We start from the raw sequence: 20,453 nt of genomic DNA on the forward strand, positions 1-20,453 counted from the left end.
AAAATGTGCATCTTTTGTCACAATGAGGAGGAAACAATAGAACATATAATGTGGGAATGTAATTGTGTTCAATCATTTCGCATTACTTAGAACAGAAAACAAATTGTCAACTAGTCTTTACAAAAAAGTCTTTTATAGTAGGCATCCTTGAGAAAAACAAGGGTATACAAAATATTCTCATCTTTTGGTTAAAGTATTATATTTATACAACAAGGTCTACAGAGAAAAATTTGAGTCTGCGCTCTGTAATATCATTTTTAAAGTTATTCTATGAAACACAAAAATTAATTTCTTATAAAAATGGTGATACTGAAAATTTTGATGCCCTTTGGAACAGATGGAACCAAATATTTTCATAGCTCTCTCTCTCCCTCTTTCTTTCTTTCTCTATCTAAAACAAATAAACACTTCTGTAATTCTATATTACATGCATATATTATGAAGATATACCATGAACTATGTACAGAATGTTGAAAAATAATATATATATAAACAAAAATTCCTCCCGGTCTAACACAGTCATACTCAATACCTCGTCCTGACATCGATGTCCGTCCCCTACCCCCTCCCCCCCCCCCCCCCGCAGAATCATCACCTTCTCCGTTATATAATCAAAATACCGCTCATTAATCAGAAATTTCACATCTGACTTACTATCATTGCACTTATGATACAACCGTATAGACTGTTTTACATCTAGATGAACACACAGCAGATGTCTTAGTACATCACAGTCTCCCTCACTAAAATCTCCGTATTCATCATTTATATTTATACACTACACTGATCTGTCGGTCACCACCACATCATCTCTACTGTCTCATTTAATTGCAGCATGTCTGATGTACACCAAACAGTTACAGTCCCTAAAACGTTCTCTCTCTCTCTCTCTCTCTCTCTCTCTCTCTCTCTCTCTCTCTCTCTCTCTCTCTATATATATATATATATATATATATATATATATATATATATATGCATATATAAACAATTCGGGAAGTGCATGTTCTACATGTTTGTTTTGAATACATGTGTATGTTCAGTCTAAACAAAGATATAGTGACAGTTCGGTCCAACATAGAACGGATATTTAGTGCAGGTAAACATATAGCTCAATATACGTACAAAACAAATAATGTGACCATGAATTAAATTTAGAATGTGCAACATTTGTATATTTTTGATGCGATTAGAACTGGTTATTGTACTGAACTACACGTATATTATATGTGGGACAGACATTATGTAGGAGAAAAATTCTATCGTTATATTTGAGACGTTTCAAATTTTGGAAAAGGAGTAAATACATTTATTGACAATATCTTTCATCAATATAGGCGTAAAATAATCAGAAAGACTTGTCAAATCAGTTTGACTTTCGGGCATGAATGTGTATCGAACTGTAGCATCAAGTTTTTTCTTAAAGTAAGAGGGAGTGTCAAAAATTGAGTTTTCTAGCAAAATGTTTGTCAAGTGAGACAAGATAATAAATTGTGCTTTTATCCAAATTTGAAAATGCTTAAATGATAATTCGGGGCTGAGGGTGGGTTGAGGTATTTATTGACTGAAACTGTCTCATTTGTGAACATGTTCCAGAGCTCTTTTTCGCCCCACCTTCACCAGCTTCACCACCACACTCATATGTCCTCCCTCACATGCAGCTGTCAGTGGTGTATTCCCGTCATTATTCTGTAGATTGATATCAGCCCCCGCCTTCACCAGCTCCACCACCACACTGAGATGTCCTAACGCACTTGCAGCTGTCAGTGGTGTATCCCCGTCATTATTCTGTAGATTGACATCAGCCCCCACCTTCACCAGCTCCCACACCACACTCGCTTGTCTTCCTTTACTTGCAGCTGTTAGTGGTGTATTCCCGCATTTATCTTGTAGATTGATATCAGCCCCCGCCTTCACCAGCTCCTCCACCACACTCACATGTCCTCTCCAACTTGCAACTGTTAGTGGTGTATTGAATCTTTGGTATATAGCTCGTAGATTGACATCAGCCCCCGCCTTCACCAGCTCCTCCACCACACTCGCATGGCCAGCCTTACTTGCAGCTGTGAGTGGTGTATGCCCGGGGTTATCCTGTAGATTGACATCAGCCCCCATCTTCACCAGCTCCTGTATCACACTGACATGTCCTGCCGTACTTGCAGCTGTCAGTGGTCTGTTTCCGTAATCAACCTGTAGATTAACATCAGCCCCTGCCTTCACCAGCTCCTGTATCACACTCACATGTCCTCCTTCACTTGCAGCTGTCAGTGGTGTATCCCAGTCATTATTCTGTAGGTTAACATCAGCCCCCATCTTCACCAGCTCCCCCACCACACTCGCATGTCCTGCCTTACTTGCAGCTGTGAGTGGTGTATGCCCGGGATTATCCTGTAGATTGACATCAGCCCCCATCTTCACCAGCTCCTTTATCACACTCACATGTCCTGCCGTACTTGCAGCTGTCAGTGGTCTGTTTCCGTAATCAACCTGTAGATTAACATCAGCCCCTGCCTTCACCAGCTCCTGTATCACACTCACATGTCCTCCTTCACTTGCAGCTGTCAGTGGTGTATCCCCGTCATTATTCTGTAGATTAACATCAGCCCCCACCTTCACCAGCTCCCCCACCACACTCGCTTGTCTTCCTTTACTTGCTGCTGTTAGTGGTGTATTCCCGCAATTATCTTGTAGATTGATATCAGCCCCCGCCTTCACCAGCTCCTCCACCACACTCACATGTCCTCCCCAACTTGCAGCTGTTAGTGGTGTATTGAATCTTTGGTATATAGATCGTAGATTGACATCAGCCCCCGCCTTCACCAGCTCCTCCACCACACTCGCATGTCCTTCCATACTTGCAGCTGTGAGTGGTGTATGCCCAGGGTTATCCTGTAGATTGACATCAGCCCCCATCTTCACCAGCTCCTTTATCACACTCACATGTCCTGCCGTACTTGCAGCTGTCAGTGGTCTGTCCCCGCAATCAACCTGTAGATTAACATCAGCCCCTGCCTTCACCAGCTCCTGTATCACACTCACATGTCCTTCTCGAATTGCAGCTGTCAGTGGTGTGTGCAAATCACAATCATATACATATAGATCAGCCCCCGCCTTCACCAGCATCTCCACCACACTCACATGTCCTTCGTAACATGCAGTTATCAGTGGTGCAAACCCCCACTCATTCTGTATATTGACATCAGCCCCCGCATTCACCAGCTTCTCCACCACACTCACATGTCCTCTATTACATGCAGCTATCAGTGGTGTATCCCCACAAGTCCAACTAGACTCTAGATTGACATCAGCCCCCGCCTTCACCAGCTCCTCCACCACACACACATGTCCTGCATCACATGCAGCACCAAGAGGTGTATGAATAGGCCAGGGCGTATATTCACTGATCTGATCTATCCCATCGATTGCTTTCTTACAGACAGGAAGTAGAAGTCTGACTGCCTGTACATCACCACTATAACAACTCAACAGAAGTAATCTACACTCTTCTATTAACCTATTGTTTTCATTTTTCTGTTTAATATATGTATCTATCCCAGATTTAGACTGATGTGAAGAATTTTCTGTTATCTCAAATAATTCACTTGTTTCATTGTGTAGTTCAGTCTGTTGAACTACGTACTCTAATATCTGATAATGTCCATAGTAAATCACCCAGCTGATCACTCTCACATTGTATGCGTATTCATTCCAAAATAGTTCCCCCTTATGTCGTTCCGTCCTCCGATCCAACAGCACTGCCTGTTTCCAATACTCACTCACCTCCCTACTCGCCTTACTCTCATCCCTCTCATTCTCCACACACTCTCGTGTATCCTCTATCTTATCGATCTCTCCCAGATTGGACAGAAATAAGGATTTTAATTCTGTGTATGGCTTTGTCTCTAACACATAAATAAAAGCCTGACACACCTGGGCGTGTTTTAAAACCCGATTCCTGAAAACATCATACAGCTCCATATTCTGTATGTCTCTGTACAATCTCTCTGCTAACAGTGGGTACTGGTCCACATCTAACCTTATACACAGATCAAACGATTCCTCTCTCTCATTGTTTTCACCATCGCTCTCCTTCCCTTTTTCTGGTTCACTTTTCTGTGGTTTGACATAATTAGCAATATAACTACTACTCATATGCAATACCATTTTGTTCGGAAACTGTTTGCCATAGTGACAAGCACATATTTCAAACATGGAGTCATGTATAAATGTGTATTGTGCACCACACTGTTTTGTGTATGTCCCCTCCATTGCCGACAAGGCTTTCACAAACTTGAATGCATCAGTTTGGTTTTCTAATTCACAATCTTCCAAAATATCACTTTTCATATTCATGAAATGTTCATTTTTTCTATCTTTTAAAATTTCTTTAGAGATGCTGTTTTCATTTAGCATACATAAAACAAGTGTTGCATAATTCAGTTTGTTATGCCTTTGCATATCATCAAGTTCATCAATGATACATTGGACTGGATTCAGGAAAAACGTTGGACCAAGAGCTTTGAATTTTGTTTCCTTTGAAAATAATTTACAGAGAAGGGGAAACATGTAAGATGTTGATGTCAGCAATTCAGGCGATATTAGATTTTCCTTTAAACCATATTTCTTGAGAATCTGTTTTTTGTCTTCGTCATCTAATGCGTTGTCAGAACTGTGTAACTTAATCACATTCTCATCTTTAGTAACGAATGCTTTGTAAGGTAGTGTCTCATTGTACACAGTCTCTCTACATGTCATCAAAGTTCGAGACTTATGCATGCAAGGCTGTGTTATTTTCTTTTCATAATTAGTTAACACATCTAAATTAGTTTTTTGGAGGCCAAAGACACCCACCACATCATCAATAACAAAAACCTGCGGATTCTTTGTGTCACAGTATTGCTTTAACTCTCTGATTTCATCAATTGGTACAACCTGATAACCTTCTTCCTGGAGCTTGATGGCGATGTGATGAGCTGTGGCCGACTTCCCAGACCCAGGTACACCGACAAATGCTACGTATGGTTGGTTTCTCACTTTCTGCATCACTGACGGGAAGCTGTGGGTTTCATAGTAAAGCTTGTCTTCCTCTCTCCATCTCTGAACCTCTATATCGTATTGCTCTGAAATTACAAATTAACGAAACAGCTGAATAAATGATGTTTCATTTTATAATACGCTTGATGTGTAAAAGTGAATTACTTTAATGTAAACAACACCTTTACCATCACACAAACAATCCTACATTGAGCACCCCCTTTCGTAGACAACGAGAAGATCACTTGATCAGGACCCTAGGTACTGCATTTCCATACGAATGCAATGATAATGTATATGATGTGGGAAATTTGACTAGTCCACAAGGAAATAACGTTAATGTGATGGGACTCTTTCTCAATACCCAAATACGAAAACACAGTCACGGACATCGTTCATATAAAACACCAAGTATAAATGATGTCACTTTTGATTCACTTTTGCCTCACATCAACAGACAATTGGGTCCACATCATATTCGGACAAAACTTTACTCTATTCCATTGAGGGTTTTACATACGTTATTTGAAGAAGCTATGGCTAGTCTATACTTGGATTTTTCAACACCTGAATATAGACTGAACTCTATGATTATGGATGTTGCCTACCACAGGCTCTATAAAACAGCACGGACCATGGATGATATTCCTTGCAAATCATGCCGTCAGTTCCTTAAGCTCAAATTTACAAACAAAGGAATAGATGCCGTCAACATAAGCAACATTCTTCGTCATAAAAGAGTTCAGTCGTGTATTCCTACTTATTTCAAGTTCAAGTCTACACCCTGTATTTCCTACAGCTATACTTCTACTATTGCATCCAAACTTTTTAATTATAAACAAACTTTGCAGTGCTTAGATATAGACCATCTTATACGTAATCCACCAACATGTTCTTGTTCATCATCTTCTTTCAACTACAGTCCAGCTGGACATGTCATTACTGGTGATGTTGATATTGTTGAAAATGAGGACCTCAAATCACATATTCTTAAAGGTCCTAAATACAGAGAACCTCGATCTTTTAATTGGCGACAGAACTTCATCTCTATTATGAGTTCTGTCGAAGATTATGCCAGACGATGGGCTAAATATGAAAAAGAAGAACTTGATACATTGTCAGAATGGGTTAAAAGCATAAGATGGATATTAAAATCCCGCATCAGACACATGGAAACAAAAGTACGTACCATCTATCCTTCTGTGTTTAGTAAACCAGAAGTGATAAAAGAATTATATAGGTTACATGAGGAATATGTTTTGGTTCCAGCTGACAAAGCTAGTAACAACATTGTCTTTGTTTGTAACGCTCATTATTACAACTGTATTTTAAACGAACTTGGCATTAATTCCACTTTTGGTAATCATACTTATACTCCAACTGCCCTTTCAAAAGACGAAATTCTTCAAAACCATGCTTCAGTTTTAGACACATTTAATATTCCAGTCAATGGGTCGAATGAATATGAGTTACCGTACATATACTGGATTCCTAAACTACATAAAAACCCTTACAAACAAAGATACATTGCTGGATCTAGTAAGTGCTCTACCAAGCCCCTATCTTTGCTCCTCACGAAAATGTTAACAGCTGTGAAGGAGAAACTTCAAATTTACTGTGCGACTACATATGCCAGAAGTGGTGTCAATCAAATGTGGATTCTAAAAAATTCTAAAGAACTTTTAGTAAACTTGAAATCACAGAATTTTCCCCAAATCAATAGCATTAAAACCTATGACTTTTCAACACTATACACGACCATTCCTCACGATAAATTAAAGACTAGAGTTTTTGACATCATAGACAGTTGCTTCTTCAACAAAAACGGAAAACGGAAATATTCATAGCTAGTGATCAGTCATTCAAAAACTTACTTTGTTAAACACCACTCTGATTCCATGCACAAGTACTCTGAAGTTGAATTAAAAAATATGCTAGAGTTCCTCATTGACAATATCTTCGTGGTCTTTGGTGATCAGGTCTTCCAACAGTCTGTTGGAATTCCCATGGGCACGCATTGTGCTCCTTTGTTAGCTGACCTGTTTTTATATTCATATGAAGCAGAATTTATTCAAAGACTTCTACGTGAGAAGAAAAAATCTCTCGCTGTGACCTTCAATTCGACTTTTAGATATATCGATGACGTTTTGTCTATTAGCAATGATAGCTTTCATTCATATGTCGATTTGATATATCCCTGTGAGCTCGAAATAAAGGACACCACAGAATCGTCCACTTCTGCTTCATACTTAGATATTTGATTGAAAGTAGACATTAACGGCAAACTGACAACTCAACTGTATGACAAACGGGATGATTTCAGCTTCTCCATCGTCAACTTCCCACATTTATGTAGCAATATTCCATTATCACCTGTATATGGTGTTTATATATCTCAACTGATTCGAAATGCAAGAGCTTGTTCTGGGTATAGTCAGTTTTTAAATCGAGGTAAGCTACTGACAAACAAGTTGATGGTACAGGGATTTCAACAGTCTCGATTGAAGTCAGCATTTCGCAAATTATATGGTCGTTATAACTATCTAGTTCGTCAATACAACCTCGCATTGGGTCAAATGCTGTCTGATGTATTTCATACCGATTGTTAAGCCGTTCTTGGCACACTGATTTGACTGCGGATAACTCCGTTTACCTGATCAGAAAATGGGGCTCACGACGGGTGTGACCGGTCAACAGGGGATGCTTACTCCTCCTAGGCATCTGATCCCACCTCTGGTGTGTCCAGGGGTCCGTGTTTGCCCAACTATCTATTTTGTATTGCTTGAAGGAGTTATGAGATTGATCACTGTTCGTTATCTTCACCTTGCATTCAGTATGGGTATATGTATATTCATATAATACGTACAGTATATGTTTATTTCAAAACTATGTAGTTCAAATGCCAAAATGGTATTGATAGTTTATGAAGGTTAAATGAACGGAAGCAGGTCCGGCCTTTAATTTGATCGGTAGTTAATCGACAAACAACGGACTAGCTCAATATCGGTAAGCAGTGTGAGGAAAGTGCACGGTAAATATGATTGAACGATGGTTATAAAGGCATATTAAGCAACATTATGTACCCTGAGCATTAAATAGTTGGGCGGGGGCAAGGCAGCAATGCTCACATAACATACGTATACAGTACAGAAAAACGTTGAAAGCTGCCAGTATTTAATGACAGTAATGCTTTCTGAATTTGAATGTTAACAAAATTTGCTGATCTGAATATGTATTTCACGATAATGTACTTCTACTTTATTATGGTTTACATTTTCTTTACTGGCGTTCGTATTTCACACAATGATGTGCCCGAGTCTATTCAAAGTCATCTAAATGTTTTCTGACAGAAAATGATACAGAACATGAAAATCTACCCGCCAGCCACCATAAACCAATATCAGTATATGCTTAAGTTACATTGTTTTTAATGCCGATTTCTTTTTCTTACACAATTTCAAAAAATTATGATTTCAAACATGGAGATTAAAGGGAATGTTGAACATCTGGAAGTCAGTTCTAAGAAGACATACAATGGATGTATACACTTCTAATTTCTATGCTTCGTTTCTTTCTTCATTGTTGAAAACTGAGTCAATCATTATGAATTAATTTAGCATTGTACTATTAATTATAAATACCAGTATTGGAGGACAATACGAGACCCGTGGGCCACATTGCTCACCCGAGTTACCTCGGCCCATAATTAAAGATTTTACCTACATATTCGCATGTAAAACTTTGATCCCTATTGTAACCCTAATCTACCCCAGGGGTCATGAGTTTTACAAAGTTGAATCTGCACTATGTCAGGAAGCTTTCAGGTAAATGTAAACTTTTCTGGCACAGTTGTTCTTTAGAAGATTTTAAATGTATTTGTATGTAATACTTTTCTCCCCTATTGTGGCACCATCCTACCCCGGGGTATGTGATGTCAACAAACTTGAATCTGCATGAAGCTTTCATGTAAATGTAAACTTCTCTGGCCCAATGCTTCTTGAAAAGATTTCTAAAGATTTTCTCTATACATTGGTATGTAAAACTTCGATCCCCTATTGTGGCCCATCCTACCACTGGCAGCCATGCTTTTAACAAACTTGAATTAGAACTACGTCAGAAATCTTTTATGTAAATTTGTATTTTCTCGACCCAGTGGTTCTTGTGAAGATTTTACCTATATATTCACATGCAAAAATTTGATCCCCTATTGTGACCCCAGTCTACTCCCGGGAGTCTTGATTTGAACAACATGAATCTGCACTATGTCAGGACGATTTCAGGTGAATTTTAACTTTTCTCGCCAAGTGGTTCCTGGGAGGAAGATTTTTAAATGACTCCACCCTATTTTGTGATTATCCTCCCTTTAAAAGCTTTTCGTAGAAGTATGCTTTTGATAAGTTTGGTTAAAATTGGCCTATTCGCTCTAGTGAAGAATTTTTTTAAAATTCACATTCATTTTCACTATTTTGCTATTATCTCCTCTTGTCGTCCTTCACGTGAACACACTTGAATTCCCTTCATCCATAGATGCGTTTTGCTAAGTTTGGTTGAAATAGGGCCAGTGGTTCTGGAAATGATTTTTAAAACTCGTTAACTCATTTTCACTATTTCGCCATTATCTCCGGGTGTTACCCTTCATTTGAACAAGCAGTGAATGAGTCCATTTTAGAAGAAATTTAAGCAGTACGAGATTTGGAAATCTATACTGCGTCAAATCCTATAATTATTCAAAACTTGCAATATTATCAATGCTATGAAAATTTCACCTACTGCAATCCATGTCAGAGAAAGAACCAAGATGTACAGCATTTAATTGATTACTTATAATTGTAGCTGCAGAAGCAATTTTGCAAGATTGCTGGCATGGTGGACTACAGCAAGGCAGTGCTTGCCGATTTTAAATACTAGCAATGCTTGCTGATTTTAAATGCTAGCAATGCTTGCTAATTTCGAATGATAGCAATGCTTGCCAATGTTGAATGCTAGCAGTGCTTGCCGATTTTGAATATCTGGAATGCTTGTTCAGAGTTGATATTTGTGTATAAATGTAATTAAACTTAACTAAAGACGTAAATGTACTTTCTAATGATTGGCTATTCTATTGACTTACCTCTCACATTTGGTGGGATGGGGGACTCAGTTAGTTTCACTACTTTACCTAAAACAATGAAATAAAACATTTTACTTAATAAGAGGCCCACGGGCCACATCGCTCACCTGAGTCACCAAGTCCCCTATCTAAAAAATGTCCCTATATATTTGCATGTAAAATACCCCAGGGACCATGAGTTTTACAAACTTGAATCTGCACTATGCCAAGAAACTTTCATGTAAATTTCTTTAGCCCAATGGTTCTTGAGAAGAAGATTTTTTAAGATTTTCTTTTTATAGTAGTCTGTAAGTCTTTGATCCCCGTTTTTTGATCTTTGGGGGCATTATTGTAAAAAACAACTTGATATGTACTATGTCAGGAAGCTTTCATGTCAATGTAAACTTTTCTGGCCCAGTAAATCTTCAGAAGATTTTCAATGATTTTCGCTAGATATATTTGTATGTAAAACTTTCATCTTCCTCTAATTTTGCCCCATTCTATCCCCGGGGGTCCATGGTTTGATGAATTTGAATCTGCGCTATGTCAGAAAGCTTTCATATAAATTTCAGCTTTTCTGGCTCAGTGTTTCTTGAGAAGAAGATTTTTAAAGATTTTACCTATTTATTCGCATGTAAAACTTCAATCCCCTATTGTCGCCCCAACTTATCCCTGGGGGCCATCAATTTAACAAACTTTAATTTGCATGTCAGGAAACTGTCATGTAAATTTCATCTCCTCTGGCCCAGTGATTCTGGAGAAAAAAATTCTTAAATTACCCCATCCTATTTTCGCATTTTTGTGATGGTCTCCCCGTTGAAGGGAGCATGGTCCCTTCATTTGAACAAATTTGAGAGCCCTACACCCAAGGATGCTTTGCACCATGTTTGGATGAAATTACCACAGTGGTTCTGGAAAAGAAGATGGAAATGTGAAAAGTTTACACCCACGCTGATGACAGACAATTTAACAGACAAATTTTGCTCAGAAAAGCTGACTTGAGCTGAACGCTCAGGTGAACTAAAAAGATATTGTATAAAATATATTTTATCCACACAGTATCTAACACCTCAAAACGTTCTTCACCAACCAATTACATGCAATTTTAAACTGCATTTATTTCAAAGAAACAAAACATGATTAAGTACATACCATTGGAATTTTTGAGATTGGAAGACAAGTGCACTTATATCAATTCCTCACTCTTGTACATGGAAGGTGAAGATAACAAACAGTGATAAATCTCATAACTTCTATAAGCAATACAAAATAGATAAGTCGGGCAAACACGGACCCCTGGACACACCAGAGGTGGGATCAGGTGCCTAGGAGGGGTAAGCATCCCCTGTCGACAGGTCACACCCGCCGTGAGCCTTATATCCTGATCAGGTACACAGAGTTTTCCTTAGTCAAAATCAGTGTGCCAAAAACGGCCTAACAATCGGTATGAAACACGTCAGACAGCATTTGACCCAATGATAGGTTGTATTGAGGAACTAGATCGTTATAACGACCATAGAATTTGCGAAATGCTGATTTCAATCGAGACTGTTGAAACCCTTGTACCATCAACTTTTTTGTCAGCAGCTTGTCTCGATTTAAAAACTGACTATATGCAGAACACGCTCTTGCATATCAATTCAGTTGAGAGATATAAACACCATATGCAGGTGATAATGCAATACATGTATTGCTACATAAATATGGGAAATTGACGATGGAGAAGCTAAAATCATACCGTTTGTCATACAGGTGAGTGGTCAGTTTGCCATTAATGTATACTTTCAATAAAATATCTAAGTATGAAGCAGATGTGGACGACTCTGTGGTGTCTTTTATTTCGAGCTCACAGAGATAATTCGAATCGACATATGCAAGTTATTATTGTTAATAGACAAAACGTAGTCGCATATCTACATGTCGAATTGAAGACCACAATGTAGAAGTTTTTTAATAAATTCTGCTTCATATGAATATAGAAACATGTCAACTAACAATGAGCACAATTCGTGCCCATGGGAATTCCAACAGACTGTTGGAAGACCCGATCACCAAAAACCACGAAGATATTGTCAATGAGGAACTCTAGCATATTTTTTATTTCAACGTTAGAGTTTTTGGATGACTGATCACTAGATATGGATATTTCCTTTTTCCATTTTTGTTGAAGAAGCAACTGTCTATGATGTCAAAAAGTCTAGTCTTTAATTTATCGTAAGAAATGGTCGTGTATAGAGTTGGAGAGTCAGGTTTTGATGTTATTGATTTGAGAAAAGTTTTGCGATTTCAAGTGTACTAAAAGTGTTTTAGAATTTTTTAAAATCCACATTTGATTAACACCACTTCTGGCATATGTAGTCGCACAGTAAGTTTGAAGTTTCTCCTTTACAGTTGTAGACGTATGTTCATATGAATTTATCAGCCTATAGCTTACTCCACACATAATTCTGTCGCTTAAAGGACACATCTCATGTTTTCAAAGTATACAATATTACATGCATTTTGTCTTCTTTATGCTTATAGTAATTAATTCTAATAGTTCGTTCGCTGAAATTTTGCGATAATTAACCACAATACAGACTTAAATATAAGCGCCAATTTCAAAAAGTCAAGTTAATTAGGTAGGTAGTCACGTGGTACAGTGACGTCATATGGGCCCTTCGGATTGTGAAAGTACTGCGAGATATTATTAAAAACTCAACTTTTAGGGAGCTAATTTATTTACCATGGGCAACATTTAAATCGATGTTGACAAATTGTCCGAGTTTTTTATGTGTTCGCCACCAGTGCACACAAATAACGATGTAAATACCCAAATATAGCGAGAAACGCGTGTATGAAATCGGCAATATTGTGAGTAAATAATGTTTATATGGGTCGCTGTCCATAAACTGTTTGGGTATGTTATTCCTTTATACATCTGTAATTGGCGCTGTTTTTCTAAAATAAACAGTACAATCATTATTTATTTTTGGATTAGACAAATTATGATAAGTTAAATGGTTGACAACTAGGCCCTATGCCAAGCTATTGTCACGCGTGCATTTCGGAAAGAAAGAAAAAGACAACACACACACAAATCAATAAAAATATTCAAATTTAAAGTGGTAATCACATTATTTTATTTTGATAAAGCAATCTTATTACTATTTTTGAATTGTGATATGCACATCTTTAGGAAGTACGAAGTGGGAGCACGGCGTTATAGCCTACTGACGTACGCACTCAAGATGCTACGAACGCGAGTTCAATAATGAAATAATTTTATAATTCAATTTAAAGTTAGGAAATACAATATTCTATTATTTGTATAATTAAAAGTTCAATTATTTTGTATCTTTAATTTTTTTTCTTGTTTGTAAATCTACCAGTTGGTAGAAGTACTTCTACCACTGGTACAGGTATGAAGGGATCTTATGACTAATTTTGTCTAAATATTTTTGACATCAAATATTTCATTTTTGAAACTGGACCCTGATCATTACATCGGGAAAACCTGCACTGTCACACTTAAAAATTCCTTTGTGATATCAAGTTGCAGTCAAATATTTCTGCAATGAATAACAAGCTCTTTATATTTTAACCATGCTTTTTACCTCAACCCATTATTCACGCTTGCAATCTCAAATTCCGAAAACTGTTTACTGGTCACAGGACGGGGAAATTACAATTGTCACGAGGAGGAAACTTACACTATTTTCTTCTACTTTTCACGTGGTTAATAAACTACATAGATATTTTGTAGAGAAGGAATTTCCCATAGATACTGCATTCGGTGTATTATGATTTTTTTCGTTTCTAACGTTCAATTTGACTACGATCGTGACTTATAAAATTTTTCTAATCTTAAAGTCCCAGTGATATTTCTCTCTATCATGTTTGCAAACGAATGATACCCGAGTTTACCCCTATCTTAAGAACATGGCTTTTTTTTTTTACCTGTTACTTGGAACCCCATGCAATTACCCTTTCCCAAATTTAAGTGGAAACACTTTAGAAAACTGAAAAAAAGAGGACACATTGTCAATAGTCCCTCAATTCGTGGCCAACAACTGAATTAAGTGACAGCTGGCAGTTAGACAACAGGTGAATTATGTGATGGACGCCATTCAGCTTAAGTGGCTACCGCCAGATAATAAGTAGCGGTTGCCATACAAGAAGTGGCCTCCGCCACTTAACTTAAGTTTCGTCGCCAGATAATGATTGGCAGTTACCACTTAAATTAAATGGCGGTCGCCAGCTCATTTAAATGGCGGTCGTTAGCTAAATCTATATCAATTCTCCATAGTACCTACCAATGTTCGTTCACAATACTAGGGATACTTTGTACTACGCACAATTTTCTAAGGAAATTATTGCATTTTTATTAATAATTTGCTTGTTCCTCAACGACCCATCACCTCATTTCTCTTTGACCCTTCCTGAGTATATGAAAGACTAGAAGTAAAGACCATCAATCTGTCACGACCCACTAGGGCCACCATGTGGTATCTCTACGGCTTCAAACAGAATGCGTGGATTGATAAGTCTAGAAATGGAGAATCTTTACGATGGAAAGACGAAATGCATTATACCAAGTAGTCTCTATACATGAGATATATGTATGAAAAATTCAGACGACCTAAACAATACTTTCCGGTATCACAAACCTCTTCTTTAAGTGAGTTAAACAATACTTCTGGGTATCCCAGATCTCTTCTTTACATGGCATTGAGTACCCCTTAGTACCCTCTACTTCAATCAATGGATGCATTGTCCTTGTCTCCCCTCCTAGAGTAGAAATGGGGACTCGAAATATGTCCCGTTCCCCAGGAGCCACCGAGTGGTACCACTACAGCCCCAAACTGAAAGCGGTAAATGATAGTTCTAGGGGTCCTCTACCTTGCCTTGATGTTCCTTCCGCCTTGTCTTCAAAGATTAATGCTGGAAGAACAGTCATAAAATCCCCTCTTTCATTACGAGAAACGGAAAATATCAAAGTTCAGGTGAGGTAACCAATTATTCCGGGTTTCCCAGAGCGCTTCTTTTCATGGCATCGAGTACCCCGTAGTACTCTCTACCTCAATCGATGGATACATTGTCCTTGTCTCCCATCAATTTGTAGAAATAGGGACTTGAAATCTGTCCCCAACCCCGGGAGCCACCGAGATTTACCACTACAGCCCCAAACTGAAAGCGGTAAATAATAGTCCTAGGGGTCCTTTACATTGCCTTGATGTTCCTTCCGCCTTGTCTTCAAAGATTAATGCTGCAAAAGCAGTCATAAAACCCCTTTATTCTCTACGAGATACGAAAAATGTCAAAGTTCAGGTGAGCTAAACAATACTTTCGCGTATCCCAGAGCTCTTCTTTACATCGCATCGAGTACCCCTTAGTACTCTCAACCTCATTCAATGGATACATTGTCCTTGTCACCCCTCCTAGAGCAGAAATATGGACTCTAAATCTGTCCCGATCCCCGGGAGCCACCTGGTGGTACCACTACAGCCCCAAACTGAAAGCGGTAAATGATAGTCCTAGGGGTCCTTTACCTTGTCTTGATGTTCCTTCCGCCTTGTCTTCAAAATCAATTCTCTAAAAGCATTAATAAAAACTCCTCTTTCATTACAAGAAACGAAAAATGTCAAAGTTCAGGTGAGCTAAACAATACTTCCGGGTATCACAGAGCTCTTCTTTACATGGCATCGAATACCCCTTAGTACTCACTACCGCAATCAATGGATACATTGTCCTTGTAACCCCTCCTAGAGTACAAATGGGGACTCGAAATCTGTCCCGACCCTTGGGAGCCACCGGGTGGTACCACTACGGCCCAAAACTGAAATGGTGAATGATAGTTCTAGTGGTCCTTTATCTTGCCTTCATGTTCCTTCTGCCTTGTCTTCATAGATTACAGCTCTAAAAGCAGTCATAAAACTCGTGCTATACTTTTTTCAGTAGGTTATGCACAATGTCAAAATCAGGTGAGCTAATGCACAATTTTTGATAGCAGTCACAGGATGGAGGCATTATTCACCAGATATCACAGAGAAAGTGTGTGTTTCAATATTTAATCCTGCTTCCTTACACCACTTGCTCAAAAGATTTCCTTTGTTGATTTCTTTTGTTACAAAGCAATGGTTATCACTCTTCAGGTGAGCTAATTTACAGAAAAGATTTTTGAATGCAATATGATTTCAAATGGATTGGCACATGAAAATAGGATCAGTCTTGAGATAATAAAGCACCCCACATCATATAGTTTCCCCTATCATATCAATCTATTCATAGGTACTTAATGACTAAGATTGTAATATTCTGGTAGCTAAATTATCAATGTGCACATACTTTCGTGCATGTAAGCTGAGAAATTAATTGTTCAAAAAGATCAGAAAATGAAATGTGTGGTCAATTTTATTTTATTTCATCCTTTCATTACAAATTACTGATGTAAATTCATTTCACCATTGATGTACAATATCTCATGTGAGCTAAGTTGCCCATGAGTGTTGCGATTGACATTTATTAATTCAAAACATTAATCAGATTAAAAATTTCCTTTAGAATAGGTTTCAAATTAAATATTTTTCTATGAGTACTCTCAGTCCTTTGATGATTTTCCTTAATGGCTGCTAGCTTCTACGTGCTTATTGGCTGCTGGTTAGTGGCTGCTAGCTTCACCCTGGTGAAGTTACATTGTATCGTCGATATATGTTGTTATAAGGTGAAGATCAGTTGATCCGAGTGTGTATTCACTGTATTGAATTTGAAGAGCAAAACAGAATGTATGCTATAGGCCTACCAGTGCTTATAGCTTCGATATATCCATTTTCTCGCAGTTTATCAGGGTCTCTGTCCAAGTGGTGTTTGAAAAGGTGACTGGGTGTGTTTTTTAAGGTAAAGTTCTTGCTCCACCAAAAATATTATCACGTCTTTATTCTCGTACCTTCCTTCGAAAAATAGAAAGATACTCAGTCTAAATCCTTTCTACCGACAACTAGTACACCTGAGCACGTCACAACACATTTTAATGCATTGTTATTTACCAGCCGTTAACGAGATAATTGGTTTTTTGTCGATTAAATCTAATCTGTTTAAGAAATGGCTAATAGATGTTTTCAAACCCGAGGGCGCATATGACGTCACCCATAATGGCGCGTAAACTAGCGAAAAAAAATATGCATATCGCAAGATTTGAATTTCATCGCTTTCAAACTCGAAAACTACGCAAACTATTTCATTTAAAACACATTTAAAGTAGTTTTAGGCATAAAAAGAGTTATTTTTGCTGAAAAAATGAAAAAAGTTTAGAAACATGCGTTGTGTCCTTTAACATTCAACATTTAGAAGTGAAAATCTCGAGTCTTTCAGATATGACCTTAAACATGGAGGTCCCGAGTTGTGGCAGGCGTTGACACATTGAAGAACTCACACGGCTACGCATCGTTGGAAACCCATAATCGGTCGCACTTCTTTACCTCCTGTGGGACACAACGGCGATATTTTCACTTAACTCATTAAAATCCATGACCTTTAATGATGTATTGAGGACAAACCGGAATCACTGTATGTATTCCGAGAACTCTAAGCGTCAGCAGTAATGGAGGCGCTCAAGAAAGAGTAGGTTTTGTTGTGCCACTATCAAATATTGGGGTAACAGGTTTTATTGTCAAAAACGTCACTTGAACAGTAAAGCTATTATCTAGAGTGTCTCAACTTTCACCTTATCGAAGTGTCGTTTGCATGTAGTCTTTGTACGAATAAATAAAATCGGATATGCAAATTCAATGAGTCAATGGTCACGAACGTGGACCAGAAGAAAGAGGAAAGAGATAAGTTGTTAGGAGTATTTATATTTTGTATAAAATTAATTTCAAAACAAACTGACAGAGAAGATATCGCTGAATGCTTAGGAATTGTCAAACTCTTCCATTTGAAAGCCATGTTCTTCTATACTCCCGAACACTGGAAAAGGGGGCTTTTTCATTGGTTGAATATCGCAATAAAGAATGGTAAAGCGACAAAACACATACAGAAGCTGAGCCGTCACACCTTCCAGCGAAAAAAAATGGCATTGAAGTTGTGTCACACAGGAGGTAAAAGAAGTGCGACCGAACGTGGGTTTCCGACGATGACTACAGTATAATTACGGTCCAGAACTAGTATAGGTCTAAATATGTGGTACTTAACATACAGCTGGTGATGTCTAAATATGAGTGAAAAATATTAATGGGACGTAATACGAGCAATAAACCAACTCTACACATATTGAAATCGACTATTTAACAAAAACAGTCAACCAACCAATTCCACACACATTGAAATGAGTTATTTAAAAGTGCTGCTTAATCATTTGGTCAGTGAACCAGTGTAAGTAAACAATAAAAGTGATATTGAAATATTCAACATTGACCCTCATCGTGGTCAGTGAACCAGTGTATGAAAACAGAAAAAGTAAAACCCTGAGTTGACTTATTCATCAGATTAATCCTTATTCTCGTTAAACTTGTAATCCTTCTCCAATGGCACAACAATGTATCACATGTTGGTCAAACTGTAAATTCCTTATACATGTATTTGTTTTTCGCCTTTCAGTATTTGTAGCCCACGGCAATAAAGTTGTTATATATCTGCTTTGTGTGGTTCTTTATCACTTTTCAGAGGTAACACAGTAATACTTGTTCCTAAACATTTTTTTTTTAGAATTAAGAAATGTTTCTATTTCTATAATGCTGTCTGATCTTGTCTTCAACATGTCAGCAAAAAATATGCCCCAATTACAACATTGAAATAGTTTTTAGAATTATGCTGCTATATATAACATAGACAATGACCTTGTGTACTAATATTGTAGATAGGTAAAACACATGCGATTTAAACACTATTCCCTTCTTCACTTCAATGTAGCACAAGCACTTAGAATATAATATCAATGTCATTTTGTGAACGATATGGTTACAAACTAAATAAACAAAGGATTAACTAATGTAGTTAATTTTGCATATGTTTTATCATATCAGAATCAAAAATACATTTTCCAAAATGTACTACCAACATCAAGTTTTGTATTTCTAACTTTAGATATTTTGAAATAATCAGCCTGAGTTTTAATTCATCTGGGTAAACTGTATATACGGTGATGAATACATTTTCATTTTCCTACAAATGTTTTTAATTTCTAAGTTCAATATCCATGTCCATTTTATCAACATACAAACATATTAGTACAATGTATTTACTGTACCATCTATCTCCATACAAACATATCAAATATAAGTTTATGCCATACCACGCAACTTCTTTGTTTCCTCTGCAGTTTCCTCAAACTTCCCTGCAAATATATGATGAAAAATAATGCATTACTGAAACAAGCTTTCTAAGCTTTCTATACAACATGTAAAATCCCTGGACGAAATTGTGGTTTCACGTGTCGCTAAATAATTATTCACTCATAGGGAGACGTCACCATTGCTGGTGAAAGGCCGCGAAATTTAGGCCTGCAGCATGTTCAACGCTTATGACGTTTGAGCTGGTAGGCATCTAGTTGCAATATATAATGAATCTCTCTCAGACTTTTTTTTACGAAGATCCTATGGAATTGCCAGCATTCTCCCGGAAACGTCAAAACAAAACGCAGAGGCCCATCGGCCACATCCATCAACTGTGCAGTAGTTCCTAGCAATAAACAAGCTTGAGGAAATTTATCATCATACAAGCAACTTGGTTCAGAATTGAATTCCAATGGTAATATCTAAAATTCAGTGATTATAAAACTTAATCATTAATCTTGACTACAAATTCACCAATTACCATCTGTCTTTGTAGACGGTAATGACTTTTATAGTAACAAAATTCATGTAAAAGATGTTTTGTGACAAGTTCAGTTCCCTATTCACTCGCATGCAAAAATCTGATCCCTTATTGTGGCCCAAACATACCCCAGGGGTCATGAATTTTACAAACTTGAATTTCTACTATATGTCAGGAAGCCTTTATGTGAATTTCAGATTTCCTGGCCCAGTGGTTCTTGAGAGGAAGATTTCTAAATGACCCCACTCTATTTTTGCATTTTTGTAAATATCTCTCTTTTGAAGGGGACATGGCCCTTCATTTTAACAAACTTGAATCCCCTTCACTTAAGGATAATTTGAATCGTGCTTGATTAAAATTGGCCCAGTACTTTTGGAGAAGGTTTTTCTACACACGTACATCAAGATGTAAAATTTGATCCCCTAATGTGGTCCCGTCATACATAATGTACCCTCGGGTCCATGATCTGAACACATTGGAATCTACTCTATATCAGAAAATTCTCACTTAAATGCATTCTTATGGCCCAGTGGTTCTTGAGAAG

General features: G+C 37.6%; 1 protein-coding gene across 1 annotated transcript in view; it reads right to left on the minus strand.

The window, feature by feature from the left end:
• Positions 1-586: 586 nt before the first annotated feature.
• LOC130046632 (uncharacterized) overlaps positions 587-20,453 on the minus strand; it is a 28,128-nt gene continuing 8,261 nt past the window's right edge. The window contains exons 4-6 of the mRNA XM_056160435.1: positions 19,389-19,430; positions 10,142-10,189; positions 587-5,117 (exon numbers count right to left, since the gene is read on the minus strand). Of these exons, the coding sequence (XP_056016410.1) occupies positions 1,573-5,117; positions 10,142-10,189; positions 19,389-19,430 (3,635 nt within the window). The 3' untranslated portion in view covers positions 587-1,572. The remainder of the gene's footprint in view (positions 5,118-10,141; positions 10,190-19,388; positions 19,431-20,453) is intronic.

Source organism: Ostrea edulis, chromosome 3 (assembly GCF_947568905.1).
Source record: "Ostrea edulis chromosome 3, xbOstEdul1.1, whole genome shotgun sequence".
Classification (NCBI taxonomy): domain Eukaryota; kingdom Metazoa; phylum Mollusca; class Bivalvia; order Ostreida; family Ostreidae; genus Ostrea; species Ostrea edulis.